The sequence below is a fragment of the Ranitomeya variabilis genome, chromosome 4, assembly GCF_051348905.1.
Source record: "Ranitomeya variabilis isolate aRanVar5 chromosome 4, aRanVar5.hap1, whole genome shotgun sequence".
Taxonomy (NCBI): Eukaryota; Metazoa; Chordata; class Amphibia; order Anura; family Dendrobatidae; genus Ranitomeya; species Ranitomeya variabilis.
In genome coordinates, this window is record NC_135235.1 from 765,008,729 (window position 1) to 765,028,801 (window position 20,073).

General features: G+C 48.1%; 2 protein-coding genes across 2 annotated transcripts in view; both read right to left on the reverse strand.

Moving 5' to 3' along the window:
* The window catches only part of LOC143766893 (uncharacterized), a 47,412-nt gene extending 29,043 nt beyond the window's left edge, over positions 1–18,369 (reverse strand). Inside the window, exon 1 of the mRNA XM_077254897.1 lies at positions 18,061–18,369. Coding sequence (XP_077111012.1) covers positions 18,061–18,267 — 207 coding nt within the window. The 5' untranslated portion in view covers positions 18,268–18,369. The remainder of the gene's footprint in view (positions 1–18,060) is intronic.
* LOC143766870 (uncharacterized) overlaps positions 1–20,073 on the reverse strand; it is a 512,717-nt gene that overhangs the window by 198,333 nt on the left and 294,311 nt on the right. The window contains exon 5 of the mRNA XM_077254866.1: positions 19,825–19,922. Within this exon, the coding sequence (XP_077110981.1) occupies positions 19,825–19,922 (98 nt within the window). The remainder of the gene's footprint in view (positions 1–19,824; positions 19,923–20,073) is intronic.

The following is a 20,073-nucleotide window of genomic DNA, read 5'->3' on the forward strand; positions in this document are numbered from 1 at the left end:
GCTAAAGTGTTGAATGAAAAAAATAAATACTCCATACATACATACAAACATGCTACATACATACAGCATACATACTTACATACTACACACATACATGCTACATACATGCTACATACATACTACATACATTCATAATGCATACATGCTACATACATACATACTACATACATACATACTGCGTAGATACATACATACATACTGCATACAGTACATTCATACATTACATACATGACATACATATAGACATACAGTACATTAAACATAGATTACATACTCACCATTACTTGTCACTTTGTTCCCCGAAGCCAGTGTCATCTGTAAAAAAAGATTAAAATAACAAATAACCAATATACTCCCTGTCCGCAGAAATCCACGAGTGTCCCACGACAATCTCCCGTGGAGAATGGCAGCAACAGTTGTTGCAACCGCTCTCCGGGGACCTCAGGAACACAATGACGGGAGGAAGGTATCCTTCCGCCACTGTATTTCTCTGCCGCTGTAAAAAAAAAAAAGTCCCACTTTATGCCATTGCTGTATGAGAAATTTTCCCAGGCAGCAATTGCCATAAAGTGAGACTTTGAACTCAGGTAACCTCAGTGATAGACTGCAGGAGCCATTGTCTCCTGTCAGTGTGTCACTGAGGGTCCTATAGAGCAGTGACATCACCCGATGTCACTGTTCTATAGGGGAGATCGTCGTGGGACACTCGTTATTAATTGGACTAAGGCGGAAAGGTAGTATGCGGTTTATTATTTTAAGTTTTTTGCAGGCGCTGAAGTATGGTAAGTATGGTGAAATGAAGAATATTAAAATACTTTTTTCTGTTTGTGTGTTTTATTAACCCTTTCTTACTATTGGATTAATAACGGATAGGCGTCTTATTGACGCCTCTCCGTTATTAACCTGGCTTATTGTCACCTTACAATAGCAAGGTGACATTAACCCCTTATTACCCCATATCCCACCGCTACACGGGAGGGGGAAGAGAGAGACTAAGTGCCGGAATTGGTGCATCTTACAGATGCGCCATTTCCGGGGCCTCTGTGGACTGGTATTTGTAGCCGGGGGGGGCAATATCCATGGCCTCTCTCGAGGCTATGAATATCAGCCCGCAGCTGTCTGCGTAGCCTTTATGGCTATAAAATATAGGGGGACCCCACGTCATTTTTTGGGGGGTCCCCCTATTTTAATAGCCAGTAAAGGCTACGCAGACAGCTGCAGGCTGATATTCTTCGCAGGCTACAAATACTGGCCCCCAGCTGTCGGCTTTCCCCCTCTGGCGCAGAAAATTGTGCGGGAGCCCACGCCGGTTTTTTTTTTTTTTAATTCAACGCTCATAAAGGCCTGTTTCACACTTGTGTCAGTACGGGTCCGTTGCTATGCGTCGGGCCGACGTACCGACACACGTTGTGACATTTGTGCACGACATAAGAAGCGGATGCAGTTTTTCAACGCATCCGTTGCCCATTCTGAAGAAGGGGGAGGAGGGGGCGGAGTTTCGGCCGCGCATGCGCGGTAGAAAATGGCGGACGCGATGGACAAAAAAACGTTCACTTGAACGTTTTTTTGTGCCGACGGTCCGCCAAAACACGACGGATCCATTGCACGACGGATGCGACGTGTGGCCATCCGTCGCGATCCATCGCTAATACTAAAAAAAGTCTATGGGAAAAAAAACGCATCCTGAGAGCACATTTGCAGGATCTGTTTTTTTCCGCCAGATCCGTTTTTTTCTCATAGAGTTGTATTAGCGCCGGATTGCGCCTGATGGCCACACGTTTCATCTGTTTTTTGCAGGATCCGTCAAAAAAGCTGTTTCCGCCGGACGGAAAACACATACAGAGGAACGGTTTTTCTGTCCGGCGAAAAAACGCACAGCGACGGATCCAACAAAAAATGGATGAAACAGATGTGAAATGATGAATCCGGCCTCCGAATCCGTTTTTTCATGTATGTTTCCATTCAAATCATGAACATTTTCTGTTTATTTATTTCCAAAAAATGCATCAAACTCGGTCAAAAAAACAGAACGAAAACTGCATCAAAAACAGCATCAAAAACCGCATCTAAAACCGCATCTAAAACCGCAAAAAAACTGCACCAAAAACCAGCATCAAACCCTGCACCAAAAACTAAATGTCATGTTTTGGCAAACCGTTGGCACGAAAAAAACCTTCAAGTGAACGTTTTTTTGTCCGTCGCGTCCACCATTTTCTACGGCGCATGCACAGCAGAAACTCCCCCCCTCCTTCCCGCACTTCAGAATGGGCAGCGGATGCGTTGAAAAACTGCATCCGCTGCCCACGTCGGGCACAAATTTCACAACGTGCGTCGGTACGTCGGCCCGACGCATAGCGACGGACCTGTACCGATGCAAGTTTGAAAGAGGCCTTTATGAGCATTGAATTAAAAAAACACAAAAAAATGGAAAAAAACGGCGTGGGCTCCCGCACAATTTTCTGCGCCAGAGGGGAAAAGCCGACAGCCGGGGGCCAATATTTGTAGCCTGCGATGAATATCAGCCCACAGCTGTCTGCGTAGCCTTTACTAGCTATTAAAATAGGGGGACCCCCCAAAAAATGACGTGAGGTCCCCCCATATATTTTATAGCCAGAAAGGCTACGCAGACAGCTGCGGGCTGATATTCATAGCCTAGAGAGGGGCCATGGATATTGGCCCCCCCCCCCCCCCCCCAAGCTACAAATACCAGTCCGAAGCCGCCCCAGAAATGGCGCATCTGTAAGATGCGCCAATTCCGGCACTTAGCCCCTCTCTTCCCACTCCTGTGTAGCGGTGGGATATGGGGTAATAAGGGGTTAATGTCACCTTGCTATTGTAAGGTGACATTAAGCCGGGTTAATAACGGAGAGGCGTCAATAAGACGCCTATCCGTTATTAATCCAATAGTAAGAAAGGGTTAATAAAACATGCACACATTAGAAAAAAGTATTTTAATATTCTTCATTTCACCAAACTTCAGCGCCTGCAAAAAAAAGTAAAATAATAAACTGCATACTACCTGTCCGCCGTAGTCCAATTAATAACGAGTGTCCCACGACGATCTCCCCTATAGAACAGTGATATCGGGTGATGTCACTGCTCTATAGGACCCTCAGTGACACACTGACAGGAGACAATGGCTCCTGCAGTGCATCACTGAGGTTACCTGAGTTCAAAGTCTCACTTTATGGCAATTGCTGCCTGGGAAAATTTTTCATACAGCAATGGCATAAAGTGAGACTAGGGACTTTTTTTTTTACAGCGGCGGAGGAATACCTTCCTCCCGTCATTGTGTATCTGGGTCCGCTGGAGAGCGGTTGCAACACCTGTTGCTGCCGTTCTCCACGGGAGATCGTCGTGGGACACTCGTGCATTTCTGCGGACAGGGAGTATATTGGTTGTTTGTTTTTTTCATATTTTTTACAGATGACACTGGCTTCGGGGATCAAAATGACAAGTAATGGAGAGTATGTAATGTATATTTAATGTACTGTATGTCTATATGTTATTATTATTTATTGTTATTATTCCATGGCGCTTTACATGTGAGGAGGGGTATACATAATAAAAACAAGTACAATAATCTTAAACAATACAAGTCATAACTGGTACAGGAGGAGAGAAGACCCTTCCCGTGAAGGCTCACAATCTACAAGGGATGGTTGAGAATACAGTAGGCGAGGATAGAGCTGGTCGTGCAGCGGTTTGGTCGATCGGTGGTTACTGCAGGTTGTAGGCTTGTCGGAAGAGGTGGGTCTTCAGGTTCTTTTTGAAGGTTTCGATGGTAGGCGAGAGTCTGATGTGTTGTGGTAGAGGGTTCCAGAGTAGGGGTGATACGCAAGAGAAATCTTGTATACGATTGTGGGAAGAGGAGATAAGAGGGGAGTAGAGAAGGAGATCTTGTGAGGATTGGAGGTTGCGTGTAGGTAAGTACCGGGAGACGAGGTCACAGATGTATGGAGGAGACAGGTTGTGGATGGCTTTGTACGTCATGGTTAGGGTTTTGTATTGGAGTCTCTGGGTAATGGGGAGCCAGTGCAGGGATTGACAGAGTGGAGAGGCTGGGGAATAGCGGGGGGACAGGTGGATTAGTAGGGCAGCGGAGTTTAGAATAGATTGGAGGGGTGCGAGAGTGTTCAAGGGGAGGCCACAGAGCAGGAGGTTGCAGTAGTCAAGGCGAGAGATAATGAGGGCATGGACTAGGGTTTTTGCAGATTCTTGGTTGAGGAATGAACGGATTCGTGAAATATTTTTGAGTTGAAGTCGGCAGGAAGTGGAAAGGGCTTGGATATGTGGTTTGAAGGAGAGATCAGCGTTAAGTATTTCCCCGAGGCAGCGAGCTTGTGGGACTGGTGACAGAGGGCAGCCGTTTACTGTAATAGATAGGTTCGTTGGGGGGGTCACATGAGATGGGGACAGATGATGAATTCTGTCTTGTCCAGATCCAGGATAGGACCAAGTCTGTGATGCCAAGGGATGAGAGGGTCTGTAATAATAGGGAATGGTCCACTGTTGTGAATTCTGCTCTTGGGCTCCCTCCGGTGGTTGATGGTAGTGCAGTTGTCTCTGGGTTGTAAGCCAGGGCAGGTGTTTCTGCTGATTGCAGCTTTGTTAGGTATTTAGGTGTGCAGGATCCATGATTCCCTGCCAGTTGTCCATTGTACTTGGATGTGTTACTTCTCTGTCTGGTTCCTCCTGCTCTGCTGCCAATCCAGCTAAAGATAAGTTCTATTTTTTGTCTCTGTTGCGCACATACTGTGTGCTTTACAGTTCAGTTCTATTCATTGTGTTTTTGTCCAGCTTAGACTGTGTTAGGATATTTTTCAGTCATGTTGGATTCTCAGGAGATGAAGATGTACATCCCATGTCTTTAGTTAGATGTGGTGTTTGTATTCTCTGCTGTGGATTTTTGTAGGGTTTTAATACTGACCGCTTAGTACTCTGTCCTATCCTATTCTATCTAGCTAGAGGTGCCTCTTTTGCTAAATCCTGTCTTCTGCCTGTGTGTGTTTTTTACTCTTATATTCACAGTCAATATTTGTGGGGGGCTGCCTATCCTTTGGGGTTTCTGCTCTGAGGCAAGATAGCATTCCCATTTCCATCTTTAGGGGTATTTAGTCCTCCGGAGGGAGCACCATTTGACTTTTTGAACGCAAGATTGGCTGGAATCAATGGTGGCGCCATGTTGCGTTTGGAGACCCCTGATGTGCCTAAACAGTGGAAACCCCTCAATTCTAACTTCAGCACTAACCCCAACACACCCCTAACCCTAATCCCAACTGTAGCCATAACCCTAATCACAACCCTAACCCCAACACACCCCTAACCACAACCCTAACCCCAACACACCCGAAACCCTAATCCCAACCCTAACCCTAATCCTAACCCTAATGCCAACCCTAACCCTAATCCCAACCCTAACCCTAATCCCAACCTTAACCACAACTGTAACCCCAACACACCCCTAACCCTATCCGGAACCCTAACCACAAGCCTAATCTTAACCCTATTTCCAACCCTAGCCCTAATTCCAACCCTAACTCTAATTCCAACCCTAACCCTAAGGCTATGTGCCCACGTTGTGGATTCGTGTGAGATTTTTCCGCATCATTTTTGAAAAATCTGCAGGTAAAAGGCACTGCGTTTTACATGCGGATTTACAGCGGATTTCCAGTGTTTTTTTGTGCGGATTTCACCTGCGGATTCCTATTGAGGAACAGGTGTAAAACGCTGCAGAATCCGCACAAAATTGACATGCTGCGGAAAATACAATGCAGCGTTTCCACACGGTATTTTCCGCACCATGGGCACAGCGGATTTGGTTTTCCATAGGTGTACATGGTACTGTAAACCTGATGGAAAACTGCTACGAATTCGCAGCGGCCAATCCGTTGCGGATCCGCGGCCAATCCGCTGCGGATCCGCGGCCAATCCGCTGCGGATCCGCAGCCAAATCCGCACTGTGTGCACATGCCCTAACCCTAACCCTACCCCTAACCCTACCCCTAGTTCTAACCCTAGTTCTAACCCTAACCCTAGTGGAAAAAGAAAAAAAATATTTTCTTTTTTTTATTATTGTCCCTACCTATGGGGGTGATAAAGGGGGGGGGGGTCATTTACTATTTTTTTTATTTTGATCACTGTGATAGTTATATCGCAGTGATCAAAATATACCTGGAACGAATCTGCCGGCCGGCAGATTCGGCGGGCGCACTGCGCATGCGCCCGCCATTTTGGAAGATGGCGGCGCCCATGGAGAAGACGGACGGACGCCCGGAGGCTCGGTAAGTATGAGGTGGGGTGATTGGAGCACGGGGGGGGGGAATCGGAGCACGGGTGTGGGATCGGAGCACGGGGGGAGCGGACAGGATGACGGGGGAGCGGACAGGACGACTTAGGGGGGCGGACCACATAATGGAGAACTGGGGAGGAGATCGGTGAGTGTGGGGGGGGTACAGATTAGGTTTTCCAGCCATGGCCAATGATATTGCAGCATCGGCCATGGCTGGATTGTAATATTTCACCAGTTTTCATAGTGAAATATTACAAATCGCTCTGATTGGCTGTTGAAAGTGAAACAGCCAATCAGAGCGATCGTAGCCACGAGGGGGTGAAGCCACCCCCCCTGGGCTGAAGCACCACTCCCCCGGTCCCTGCAGATCGGGTGAAATTGGAGTTAACCCTTTCACCCGATCTGCAGGGACGCGATCATTCCATGACGCCACATAGGCGTCATGGGTCGGATTGGCACCGACTTTCATGACGCCTACGTGGCGTCAAAGGTCGGGAAGGGGTTAATTTCTCTGTCCTCTGATGTGATCGCACATCAAAGGACAGAGAAATGGGGTCCCCGATCGCCCTCCGATACTCACCTGTCTCCCCCCAGTGCTCCTCCTGACTCCCGATGGGCGCCACCATCTTGTTCCGGGAAAAAAAATGGCGGGCGCATGCGCAGTGCGCCCACTGCCCGGGACCTGGCAGATCTTTGGGGTCTCCGCTGCCGGGGGTAGCAGAGACCCCAAAGAACATGATCGGGGTCGGTTTTTACTGACCCCTGTTTTGCGATCGCCGGTAATTAACTGTTTACCGGCGGCCGCAAAAACAAACCAAAAAAAAAAGCGATCTGTCATTCTCTGTCCTCTGATGTGATCGCACACAATAGGGGGATCGGGGACCCTGTTATACTTACCGGTGTCCCTGGGTCCTCCTGCTTCCTCTCCTGGCTGTCGGCTTCTTGCTCTGGTAAGGAAATGGCGGGCGCATGAGCAGTGCACCCGCCGTGATCTGCCGGCCAGCAGAGGAAGATTCTTCCTCTTGTTTTATTTTGGTCACTGTGAGATCCTATCACAGTGATCAAAATAAAAAAAATTGTAAATAACCCCCCCCCCCCTTTATCACCCCCTTAGGAAAAAATAATAAAATAAAAAAAGTATGTATTTCTATTTTCCAATTAGGGTTAGGGTTAAGGCTAGGATTATGGTTAGGGTTAGAGCTAGGATTAGGGTTAGGGCTAGGGTTAGAGCTAGGGTTAGGGTTGCGGCTAAAGTTAGGGTTAGGGTTGGGGCTAAAGTTAGGGCTAAAGTTAGGGTTAGAGTTGGGATTAGGGTTTGGATTAGGGTTGGCATTAGGGTTACGTTTGGGATTAGGGTTAAGGTTAGGATTAGGGGTGTTTTGGGATTAGGGTTAGGTTTTGAGGTTAGGGTTGAGATTAGGATTAGGGTTGTGCTGGGTTTAGGGTTTTGATTAGGGTTATGGTTAGGGTTGGGATTAGGATTATGGATCGGGTTGGGATTAGGGGTGTGTTGGGGTTAGGGTTGGAGTTAGAATTGGGTGGTTTCAACTGCTTAGGTACATCAGGGGGTTTCCAAACGGGACAGTCAATTTTGCGCTCAAAAAGTCAAATTATGCTCCCTCCCTTCTGAGCTGTGCCCTGCGCCCAAACAGTGGTTTACCCCACATATGGAGCATCAGCATACTAAGTACTAGTTGGACAACAACTTTTGGGGTCCAGTTTCTCCTGTTACCCTTGCGAAAATAAAAAAAATTGGGGGCTAAAAAATCATTTTTGTGGAAAAAAAATGATTTTTTATTTTCACGGCTCTGCGTTATAAACTGTAGTGAAACACTTGGGGGTTCAAAGTTCTCACAACACATCTAGATCAGTTCCTTGGGGGGGTCTAGTTTCCAATATGGGGTCACTTGTGGGGGGTTTCTACTGGTTAGGTACATCAGGGGGTTTCCAAACGAGACAGTCAATTTTGCGCTCAAAAAGTCAAATTATGCTCCCTCCCTTCTGAGCTCTGCCCTGCGCCCAAACAGTGGTTTACCCCACATATGGAGCATCAGCATACTAAGTACTAGTTGGACAACAACTTTTGGGGTCCAGTTTCTCCTGTTACCCTTGCGAAAATAAAAAAAATTGGGGGCTAAAAAATCATTTTTGTGGAAAAAAAATGATTTTTTATTTTCACGGCTCTGCGTTATAAACTGTAGTGAAACACTTGGGGGTTCAAAGTTCTCACAACACATCTAGATCAGTTCCTTGGGGGGGGTCTAGTTTCCAATATGGGGTCACTTGTGGGGGGTTTCTACTGGTTAGGTACATCAGGGGCTCTGCAAATGCAACATGACGCCTGCAGGCCAATCAATCTAAGTCTGCATTCCAAACGGGGCTCCTTCCCTTCCGAACCCCGATGTGTGCCCAAACAGTGTCCCCCCCCATATGGGCTATCAGCGTACTCAGGACAAATTGTACAACAACTTTTGGGGTCCAATTTCTCCTGTTACCCTTGGGAAAATAAAAAATTGGGGGCTAAAAAAAATCATCTTTGTGGAAAAAAAATATTTAATAAGCACTTGGGGGTTCAAAGTTCTTACGACACATCTAGATAAGTTCCTTGGGGGGTCTAGTTTCCAAAATGTGGTCACTAGTGGGGGGTTTCTACTGTTTAGGTACATCAGGGGCTCTGCAAACGCAACATAACGCCCGCAGACTATTCTATCAAAGTCTGCATTCCAAAACGGCGCTCCTTCCCTTCCGAGCTCTGCCACCAGAACTGTACCAGAACAAACCAGTAGGGAGGGTGCTGTGTCCCCCAATGAAGGCTCCAAGAAAGAGATTTTACGGTAAGTACCAAAAATCCCTCTTTCTTTATCGCTTCATTGGGGGACACAGGACAACCATGGGACGTCCAAAAGCAGTCCCGGAAAAGGGTGGGTAGAAAGGAAAAGAGAAAAGGTCTCAGGTCGGCCGGTGTGCGATCGCCGCCTGCAGTACCTTCCTACCAAGACCTGCATCGGACGAGGCTTGGGTATGAACCCGATAGAACCTCGTAAACGTGTGCAAAGATGACCAGGTTGTGGCCTTGCAAACTTGTAAGGCAGAGGCCTGGTGGCGAACAGCCCAAGAAGCTCCGACAGCTCTGGTGGAGTGAGCTCGCACCCCCGGAGGAGGACGTGCCTCATGAACACGGTACGATTCTGAAATTGCCGAGCGAATCCAGCGCGAAATGGTGGATTTAGACGCTTGAAAGCCCTTCCGACGACCTTCAGAAACGACAAGGAGAGAATCGGATTGACGGAAGGGAGCGGTTCTAGAAAGATAGACCCGAATGGCCCTGACCACGTCAAGCTTGTGAAGAGACTTCTCCAAAGGATGAGCTGGAGAAGGGCAAAATGATGGAAGGACAATGTCTTCGTTGATGTGGAAAGCCGAGACCACCTTGGGAAGGAATTCAGGAACCGGTCGAAGAACGACCTTATCCTGATGAAGAATAAGGAAAGGGGAACGACATGACAGGGCTGCCAACTCGGAGACCCTCCTGATGGATGTAATGGCAATGAGGAAGGCGACCTTCCAAGAGAGAAGGGAAAAGGGCACATCATGAAGAGGCTCAAAGGGAGCAGCCTGAAGAGCGCCAAGGACCAGGTTAAGGTCCCAAGGTTCCAAGGGAGGACGGAAAGGTGGGGCGATATGCACAACTCCCTGTAGAAAAGTCCAAACCTGGTGAATGGAGGAAAGGTCACTCTGGAAGAGAATCGACAGAGCGGCCACTTGTCCCTTGAGTGTGCTGAGGGATATGCCCGAATCGAGACCAGACTGGAGGAAACCGAGAAGATCCGAAAGAGAAAAGGACATTGGAAAAACTTCATTGGTTTCGCACCAGCGAAAGAACGCTTTCCAGTACCTATGGTAGATACGGGAAGAAGCCGGTTTTCTGGCTCTGATCATGGTCTGTATGACCTGGGAAGAGAGACCAGAGTTTTTCAAGACTGCGGCCTCAACGGCCATGCCATTAAACTCAGCGACTGAGAACTCTGGTAGTAGAGAGGTCCCAGCGAGAGGAGATCTGGCCGATCTGGGAGTCTCCAAGGAGTGTCCGCGAGAATGTTTACGAGCTCGGCGTACCACGGCCGCCTTGGCCAGCCCGGCGCTATCAGTATGACTGGAATCCCTTCCAACTTGATCTTCTTTACCACCCTTGGAATCAAGGGGAGGGGTGGGAACAGGTAGGGAAACTGAAACTGGGACCATGGAATTACCAGGGCGTCATGGCCGACGGCAAAAGGATCCCGTGACCTGGCGACAAACTGTGGGACCTTGTGGTTCATCCGGGACGCCATAAGATCGACGTCTGGAGTACCCCAGCGGAGGAAAATTTGATTGAAGACTGCGGGGTGGAGAGACCACTCGCCCGCTGCTAGGCCCTGGCAACTGAGAAAGTCGGCTGCCCAGTTTTCGACCCCGGGGATATGAACGGCTGATATGGCCGGAACGTGGCGTTCCGCCCACCGAAGAATCTTTGCCACTTCTGCCATTACTTGGCCGCTGCGAGTCCTGCCCTGGTGGTTTAAGTACGCCACGGCCGTGAAGTTGTCCGACTGGATGCGGACGGGAAGATTCGACAGAAGAGACTGCCAGCGGATTAGCGCAAGGAAGATTGCCCTGATCTCCAGAAGGTTGATGGGAAGGAGAGCTTCCTGGGTGGTCCAACGGCCCTGAGCCGTGTGTTGTCGGAAGACTGCTCCCCACCCGAGAAGGCTGGCATCGGTGGTGATGACCTGCCACTGAAGGGGAAGAAATGATCTTCCTCTCAGGAGAGAGGAGGACAGCGTCCACCAGGTTAGGGACTGACGGACCTGGAGAGGAAGGTGGAAGGGACGGTCCAGGGAGTCCAAGGACCTGTTCCAGGTGGATAAGAAGAATAGGTGGAGGGGGCGGGTGTGGAACTGGGCGAAAGGAACAGCCTCCATGGAGGCCACCATCTTTCCCAGGACTCCCATGCAGAAACGAAGTGACTGAGGGGCTGGGCGTTTGAGAAGGCGGACCGCCTTGAGGAGTACTGAGAACTTGTCCTCTGGGAGGAAGACCCGAGCTAAGTTCGTGTCGAACACCATGCCCAGGAAGGACAGTCGTTGGGATGGAATCAGAGAGGATTTGGTCCGGTTGATAATCTAGCCGAGACGGGTCAGGGTGTCCAGGGAGACCTGGAGACTGTGGGCACAGTCTAGACAAGAGGACCCCTTGATCAACAGATCGTCCAGGTAGGGGATAACGAGAATCCCCCTGGAACGAAGGAAGGCCATGACCGCCACCATGATTTTGGTGAAGACCCTGGGGGCAGATGCTAAACCGAAGGGGAGAGCCGTGAACTGGTAGCGATTGTCGCCGACAGCAAACCAAAGGGATCTCTGATGCCGTACGCAGATGGGGACATGAAGGTACGCATCTTGGATGTCGACCGAGCAGAGGAACTCCCCGGGTTCCATGGCGGCGATCACTGACCGTAGGGATTCCATTCTGAAGTGGCGAGGTCGGACGTGGCGGTTCAGAAGCTTCAAATCCAGGATAGGGCGAAGAGACCCGTCCTTCTTTGGGACTACAAAAAGGTTCGAGTAGAACCCGCAAAAACGGTCTTCGGAAGGAACGGGAATTTCGACTCCGGCGGCGACCAGAGACGTTACGGCTTGAAGCAAGCCAGGTAAATGGGACGGATGCTTTGGGGGGCGAGAGAGAAAGAAGCGATTTTCCGGGAGGGTAGAAAATTCCATCTTGTACCCGGAGGTGATAATCTCTGACCCAGGCATTGCTGATCACTGACAGCCAGGTGTCTTTGAAGAGAAGAAGCCTGCCTCCCACCCTGGAAAGACTCCCAGGTGGGGGCGACCCGTCACTTGGAACGGTATCTGTTGGAACGAGGTCCGGAAGACCTGGGAGGTGGAGCCCTGGATCTCCACATGGGAGCTGGCTTGTAAGAGGGTTTTCTACGTTCACCAGTGGTAGCGGGTCTCTCTTGTTGCGAAGAGGAATCTGAGGCTGCAAACGGACGAAAGGGGCGAAATGTTCGAGGAGCCTTTGGGTTAAAGAAGCGTTTTGGCTTGGACTGGGGGAGAGAGGTACTCTTGCCCCCAGTCGCGTCTGAGATAATTTGATCCAGACGAGCGCCAAAAAGCCTGGAACCTTGAAACGCCAAGTTAGTGAGAGACTTTTTGGAAGTAGCATCCGCATTCCATGCTTTGAGCAAAAGAATGCGGCGCATAGCGACAATGTTGCTGCTTGCCCTGGCTGAACAGGCTGCTGCATCTAAGGAGGCAGTGAGAAGGTATTTCCCTGCGTAGTTAATCTGGTCGGCGAGGTCAGCCAGCTCGGTAGGGGAGGCCAAAGCCAAAATGCCTCGGCGGAGAATCTTGGCCCAGGCAGATATGGCCTTAGCCACCCATGTGGAAGCAAAGCTGGGGCAGAGGGAAGCACCAGTTGCCTCAAAAGATGATTTGGCCAGCACCTCAATTTGTCTGTCCGATGCGTCCTTAAGCGACACGCCGTCCGGTAAGGAGAGAACAGTCTTGGAGGAAAGACGGGAGATCGGTGGATCGACCTTGGGAGATTCAGCCCACTTGGAGAGAAGATCGGCGCTAAAGGGATAGAGCACGTCCAGATGTTTTCTACCCGAAAAACATTTCTCAGGATGTTCCCAGTGTTTAGACAGGGTAGACTCAAACTCCTCATGGGTAGGAAAGGAGCGAGAGGGACGCTTCACCCGCATAACCCCATCACCCCCAAGGGTGGTTTGCACGTTATGGACCGGGCCAATTTTTACAATTCTGACCACTGTCCCTTTATGAGGTTATAACTCTGGAACGCTTCAACGGATCCTGGTGATTCTGACACTCTTTTCTCGTGACATATTGTACTTCATGATAGTGGTAAAATTTCTTTGATATTACCTGCGTTTATTTGTGAAAAAAATGGAAATTTGGCGAAAATTTTGAAAATTTCGCATTTTTCCAAATTTGAATTTTTATGCAATTAAATCACAGTGATATGTCACACAAAATACTTAATAAGTAACATTTCCTACATGTCTACTTTACATCAGCACCATTTTGGAACCAAAAGGAGTTATAAGGGTTAAAAGTTGACCAGCAATTTCTCATTTTTACAACACCATTTTTTTTCAGGGACCACATCTCATTTGAAGTCATTTTGAGGGGTCTATATGATAGAAAATACCCAAGTGTGACACCATTCTAAAAACTGCACCCCTCAAGGTGCTCAAAACCACATTCAAAAAGTTTATTAACCCTTCAGGTGTTTCACAGGAATTTTTGGAATGTTTAAATAAAAATGAACATTTAACTTTTTTTCACACAAAATTTACTTCAGCTCCAATTTGTTTTATTTTACCAAGGAGAAAATGGAAGCGAAGGAGCGCCGTTTGACTTTTCACTGCAAAATTGACAGGAATTGAGATGGGACGCCATGTTGCGTTTGGAGAGCCACTGATGTGCCTAAACATTGAAACCCCCCCACAAGTGACACTATTTTGGAAAGTAGACCCCCTAAGGAACTTATCTAGAGGTGTGGTGAGCACTTTGACCCACCAAGTGCTTCACAGAAGTTTATAATGCAGAACCGTAAAAATAAAAAATCATATTTTTTCACAAAAATGATCTTTTTGCCCCCAATTTTTTATTTTCCAAAGGGTAAGAGAAGAAATTGGACCCCAAAAGTTGTTGTACAATTTGTCCTGAGTACGTTGATACCCCATATGTGGGGGGGAACCACCGTTTGGGCGCATGGGAGGGCTCGGAAGGGATGGAGCGCCATTTGGAATGCAGACTTAGATGGAATGGTCTGCAGGCGTCACATTGCGTTTGCAGAGCTCCTAATGTACCTAAACAGTGAAACCCCCCAACAAGTGACACCATTTTGGAAAGTAGACCCCCTAAGGAACTCATCTAGATGTGTTGTGAGAGCTTTGAACCCCCAAGTGTTTCACTACAGTTTAACGCAGAGCCGTGCAAATACAAAATATTTTTATTCCACAAAAATTATTTTTTAGCCCCCAGTTTTGTATTTTTCCAAAGGTAACAGGAGAAATTGGACCCTATATATTGTTGTCCAATTTGTCCTGAGTACGCTGATACCTGATATCTGGGGGGGAACCACCGTTTGAGCGCATGGCAGAGCTCGGAAGGGAAGGATCATCATTTGCAATGCAGACTTAGATGGATTGGTCTACAGGCGTCACATTGCGTTTGCAGAGCCCCTAATGTACCTAAACAGTAGAAACCCCCCACAAGTGACCCAATATTGGAAACTAGACCCCCCAAGGAACTTATCTAGTTGTGTTGTGAGAACTTTGAACCCCCAAGTGTTTCACTACAGTTTATAACGCAGAGCCGTGAAGATAAAAAAAATTAAAAATTTCCCCCCAAAATTATTTTTTAGCCCCCAGTTTTCTATTTTCCCAATGGTAACAGGAGAAACTGGACCCCAAAAGTTGTTGTCCAATTTGTCTTGAGTACGCCGATACCCCATATGTGGGGGGGAACCACCGTTTGGGTGCATGGGAGGGCTCGGAAGGGAAGGAGCGCCATTTGGAATGCAGACTTAGATGGAATGGTCTGCAGGCGTCACATTGCGTTTGCAGAGCCCCTAATGTACCTAAACAGTAGAAACCCCCCACAAGTGACACCATTTTGGAAAGTAGAACCCCTAAGGAACTCATCTAGATGTGTTGTGAGAGCTTTGAACCCCCAAGTGTTTCACTACAGTTTATAACGCAGAGCCATGCAAATAAAAAAAAAAAATTTCCACAAAAATTATTTTTTAGCCCCTAGTTTTGTATTTTCCCAAGGGTAACAGGAGAACTTGGACCCCAAAAGTTGTTCTCCAATGTGTTCCGATTACGCTGATACCCCATATGTTGGGGTAAACCCCTGTTTGGGCGCACGCGAGAGCTTGGAAGGGAAGAAGCACTGTTTTACTTTTTCAACGCAGAATTGACTGGAATTGAAATCGGACGCCATGTCACGTTTGGAGAGCCCCTGATGTGCCTAAACAGTGGAAACCCCCCAATTATAACTGAAACCCTAATCCAAACACACCCCTAACCCTAATCCCAACGGTAACCCTAACCACACCTCTAACCCAGACACACCCCTAACCCTAATCCCAACCCTATTCCCAACCGTAAATGTAATCCAAACCCTAACCCTAACTTTAGCCCCAACCCTAGCCCTAACCCCTAATGGGAAAATGGAAATAAATACATTTTTTACATTTTTTTAATTTTTCCCTAACTAAGCGGGTGATGAAGGGGGGTTTGATTTACTTTTATAGCGGGTTATTTAGCAGATTTTTATGATTGGCAGCCATCACACACTGAAAGACGCTTTTTATTGCAAAAAATATTTTTTGCGTTACCACATTTTGAGAGCTATAATTTTTCCATATTTGAGACCACAGAGTCATGTGAGGTCTTGTTTTTTGTGGGACGAGTTGAAGTTTTTATTGGTAACATGTTCGGGCACGGGATATTTTTTTGATCGCTTTTTATTCCGATTTTTGTGAGGCAGAATGAACAAAAACAAGCTATTCATGAATTTCTTTTGGGGGAGGCGTTTATATCGTTTCGCGTTTGGTAAAATTGATAAAGCAGTTTTATTCTTCGGGTCAGTACGATTACAGCGATACCTCATTTATATAAATTTTTTTTTGTTTTGGCGCTTTTATACGATAAAAGCTATTTTATAGAAAAAATAATTATTTTGGTATCGCTTTATTCTGAGGACTATAACTTTTTTATTTTTTCGCTCATGATGGTGTATGGCGGCTCGTTTTTTGCGGGACAAGATGACGTTTTCAGCGGTACCATGGTTATTTATATCCGTCTTTTTGATCGCGTGTTATTCCACTTTTTGTTTGGCGGTATGAGAATAAAGCGTTTTTTGTCTCGTTTTTTTTTGTCTCGTTTTTTTTTTTATTTTTTTTTTTACGGTGTTCACTGAAGGGGTTAACTAGTGATATAGTTTTATAGGTGGGGTCGTTACGGACGCGGCGATACTAAATATGTGTACTTTTATTGTTTGATTTTTTTTATTTAGATAATGAAATGTATTTATGGGAATAATTTTTTTTTTTTATTTAGGAACTTTTTTTTTTTTTTTTTTTTTTTTTTACACATGTGGACATTTTTTTTTTACTTTGTCCCAGGGGGGGACATTACAGATCGGTGATTTGAAAGTGTGCACAGCACTCTGTCAGATCGACGATCTGCTGTGCAGGGCTGCAGGCTTACCAAGTGTCTGCTCTGAGCAGACACTCGGTAAGCCACCTCCCTCCCTGCAGGACCCGGATGCCGCGGCCATCTTGGATCCGGGACCTGCGGCGAGGAGGGAGGTAGGAGACCCTCGGAGCAACGCGATCACATCGCGTTGCTCCGGGGGTCTCAGGGAAGCCCGCAGGGAGCCCCCTCCCTGCGCGATGCTTCCCTATGCCGCCGGCACACCGCGATCATGTTTGATCGCGGTGTGCCGGGGTTAATGTGCCGGGGGCGGTCCATGACCACTCCTGGCACATAGTGCCGGATGTCAGCTGCAATAGTCAGCTGACACCCGGCCGCGCTCCCCCCGTGAGCGCGGCCGATATCGTATGACGTACTATTCCGTCCTTGGGAAGTAGGGCCCACCCCACATGGGCGGAATAGTACGTCTAATGACAGAAAGGGGTTAAGGGAGACAGAGGAATCCTGGGGGGAAACCTCGTCTTGTTTTAGTTTGAGGGTTAGCGATATAGCCGAAATAAGAATATCTACGACAGCCTGCATGCTAGAAGCCTGGTCTGAATTGGAGTCAGAACCGGACTGGGAATCCACATCAGACCCAATGTCCTCCTTCAAAGAGGGGAATTGGGAGGAGGAGAGCAGCTTGAGCGCTGCGGAGGGACCTGGAGAACCAGACGAAGAGCCAGACAGAGTCCTCTTTCTAGAGCGGCTGGCTGATTTGTCTCCCTGTGGTTCAGGGTCAGGTGCGGCCGACTCGTCATGGAAGACGGTCGGAGCGCTGGTGGCTGAAGGAGGCTGTGGAAGACGTTCAAGCGCCTGGACCAGGGACTGAGATACCTTAGTCAATTCAGAGACCGACTGCGAGATAGCAACGGCCCACTCAGGGGGAGGGGGAGCGCCCCCATCCCGAGAGTCAGAAGCTTCCTGCAGGGCAGACATGGCAGGAGGACTGCAGGACTGGCAGAGAGGCGACGATTGGTCTACAGACCACTTTATCTTACAACGAGCACAGGCGTAGTGAGTTATGGTAGGTTTGGTAAGGCAGGCTCCAGAAGAGTTGGACATAAGGATATTCTGCAGCACTATACTACAGAAAAGACTAAAGGACCTGCAGTGGTATGGATAATACAAAGTGAGGGGCCAATATAGCGTCGCAATCCTACCGCACCGCAGAGCAGAGTTGTCCGTGTCCCCCAACAAACGATGTCTCCTGTGCACGGAGCTGCTGAAGCAGGAAGTGCCAGCAGAGAAGAAGGGGCGGTGCTGTACTGAGAGGAATAAGCCCAGGCTCCTGATAGGGCCGCACCGAAAGGGAAGGGTGTGCCCGGGATGTAAAAACCCCTCTGAGTGGAGGAGGAAAAGAGCGCCGAAAAAGGAGGGGGCGTGGCCGGCCACAGCGGTGAAAGTGAAAACGGCCGTGACTGTGTGAAAGCACTGTACATTTAGACAGGGAAATACTGCTGCGGGGAAACGGCTGCTGAAGCGCTGGTACCTGCATGTCCAGTTCCACAGGTAGAGGGAGAGAGGATCGACCAGGGGCCCGATGAGAGAGGGGTCGCTGGAAACAGAATCCTTCGTCCAGAAGACGGCCTCGACCCCAAAGACAAGGGGGAGGGTCACCGCTGGTGACCACCGTCTTCCTCTCAGCCCTCTCCGAGGAGAGGGGTGAGGGGGACTGTTTGGCAAGGACCACCACCATAAAGACCCTGGAGCACCTGGGAGGGTGACAGGGGATAATGTCCTGCCGGCGGTCTGAGAGCTGAAATGCGGACGACACCACACTGCTCGCTCAGCCGCCCTCCTGGGGAGGCAGGGTGGGAGACTGCACCCTGAATCCCTGAATGCTGTATCTGAAAAAGAAAAGTCAAAACGTTAATAAAAACAACAAAACCTGTAAAGGAATCAAGATTAGCAGCGGATCTGAAGATCCAGGTCCGCCTCCTACAGACACTAAGCACAAACTGAGGTACTTGGTGCCTGTCGGTGGGTGTATACTGCCGGGGAGGAGCTACGCCTTTTTCCTTTTTTGCATAGTGTCAGCCTCCTAGCAGCAGCAGCATACACCCATGGTTGTCCTGTGTCCCCCAATGAAGCGATAAAGAAAATTCAAAGTTTGAAAATTGCAAAATTTTAATTTTTTTTTGCCATATTTCCGTTTTTTTCATAAATAATCGCAAGTAATATCGAAGAAATGTTACTACTAACATGAAGTACAATATGTCATGAAAAAACGTTCTCAGAATCAGCGGGATCCGTTAAAGCGTTCCAGAGTTATAACCTCATAAAGTGATAGTGGTCAGAATTGTAAAAATTGGCCCGGTCATCAAGTACCAAATTGCCTCTGTCACTAAGCGGTTAAAGAGAACTGTGTATATTAGTGCAGAGAGGAGATGTCTTAAAGGGAACCTGTCAGCAGGATTGTGCTCAGTGACTACAGACACTGTCAGGTCGGTGCCGTTATACTGATTACACCGTTATCTGGTGATGAAATCCATCTTATGGTTGTTGTTTAATCTGTATTTGTAGTTTTTAGTTGATGAGATTCTCGTGCTCTGGGGCGGGACTGTGGGCGGGGCTTTATGTGGTGCTCTGGGGCGGGGCTGTATGTGGTGCTCTGATTACATATGCATCTGTATTGGCTTCTGACAGGTCGCTGATCTCTCACTACATGAGCTGACAGCCCCTCTGACTTTGAATCGGAGACCCCGTGGCATGATGCTGGTTCCGATCGCTGCCATGGAGACCCGATGTCGTCATGACGACATCAGGGTCTCCAGACCTGAGAGGCTTCCTGTCATGCGCAGTGATGATCAGGAAGTCTCTCAGATCAGTGTATAGAAGGAGAATGTTGTGGTCTAGAGGCAAAATGGTGATCATGGTAATACGGCCGGACTACACCACCGATAAAGCAGCCACAGCCGGTGATGAGAAGAATCTGTGACTTCTCTGCATTTAGTGGTCACTACTCACCTGGGTAGTCATATGTAGGAATCTCTTTACACCGCTCATCCCCCCTCACATATCTCTCTGTAGTATTAATATGGGTCAGATCTTCATCCTGAAACAAATATTGTAAAAGTCACCGACAGATGGAGAAGTCACATCTATGAACAGCTCTAATCCTGCCATCTCCGCCGTTCTCATTACACAAGTATAAAACATATAATACTGGTGGATAAAACAAGACTGAGCACAAGACCTTCACCGGCGTCTACACATCATATGGAAGATCTCCTGACACCTTCTCTCCATCTACCTGATGATCCTGAGGAGCATTGGGATCTTCTTGCTTGCAGTGTTGTGGTAGAAGAGGTTGTGGACATCTCTCTGGTGTTGTCCTCTTACTGGATAGATCTGGAGGAAACACATACAGGGAGTGAATTCATTCTTTACATACAGATAATTATAGGCCGTGTGTATTTAGTCCTGTCTATTACCTGGAGATGTGAGGGGCTGGGGAACCTCCATTATGACGTTCTTGTACAGATCTCGGTGTCCTTCTAAA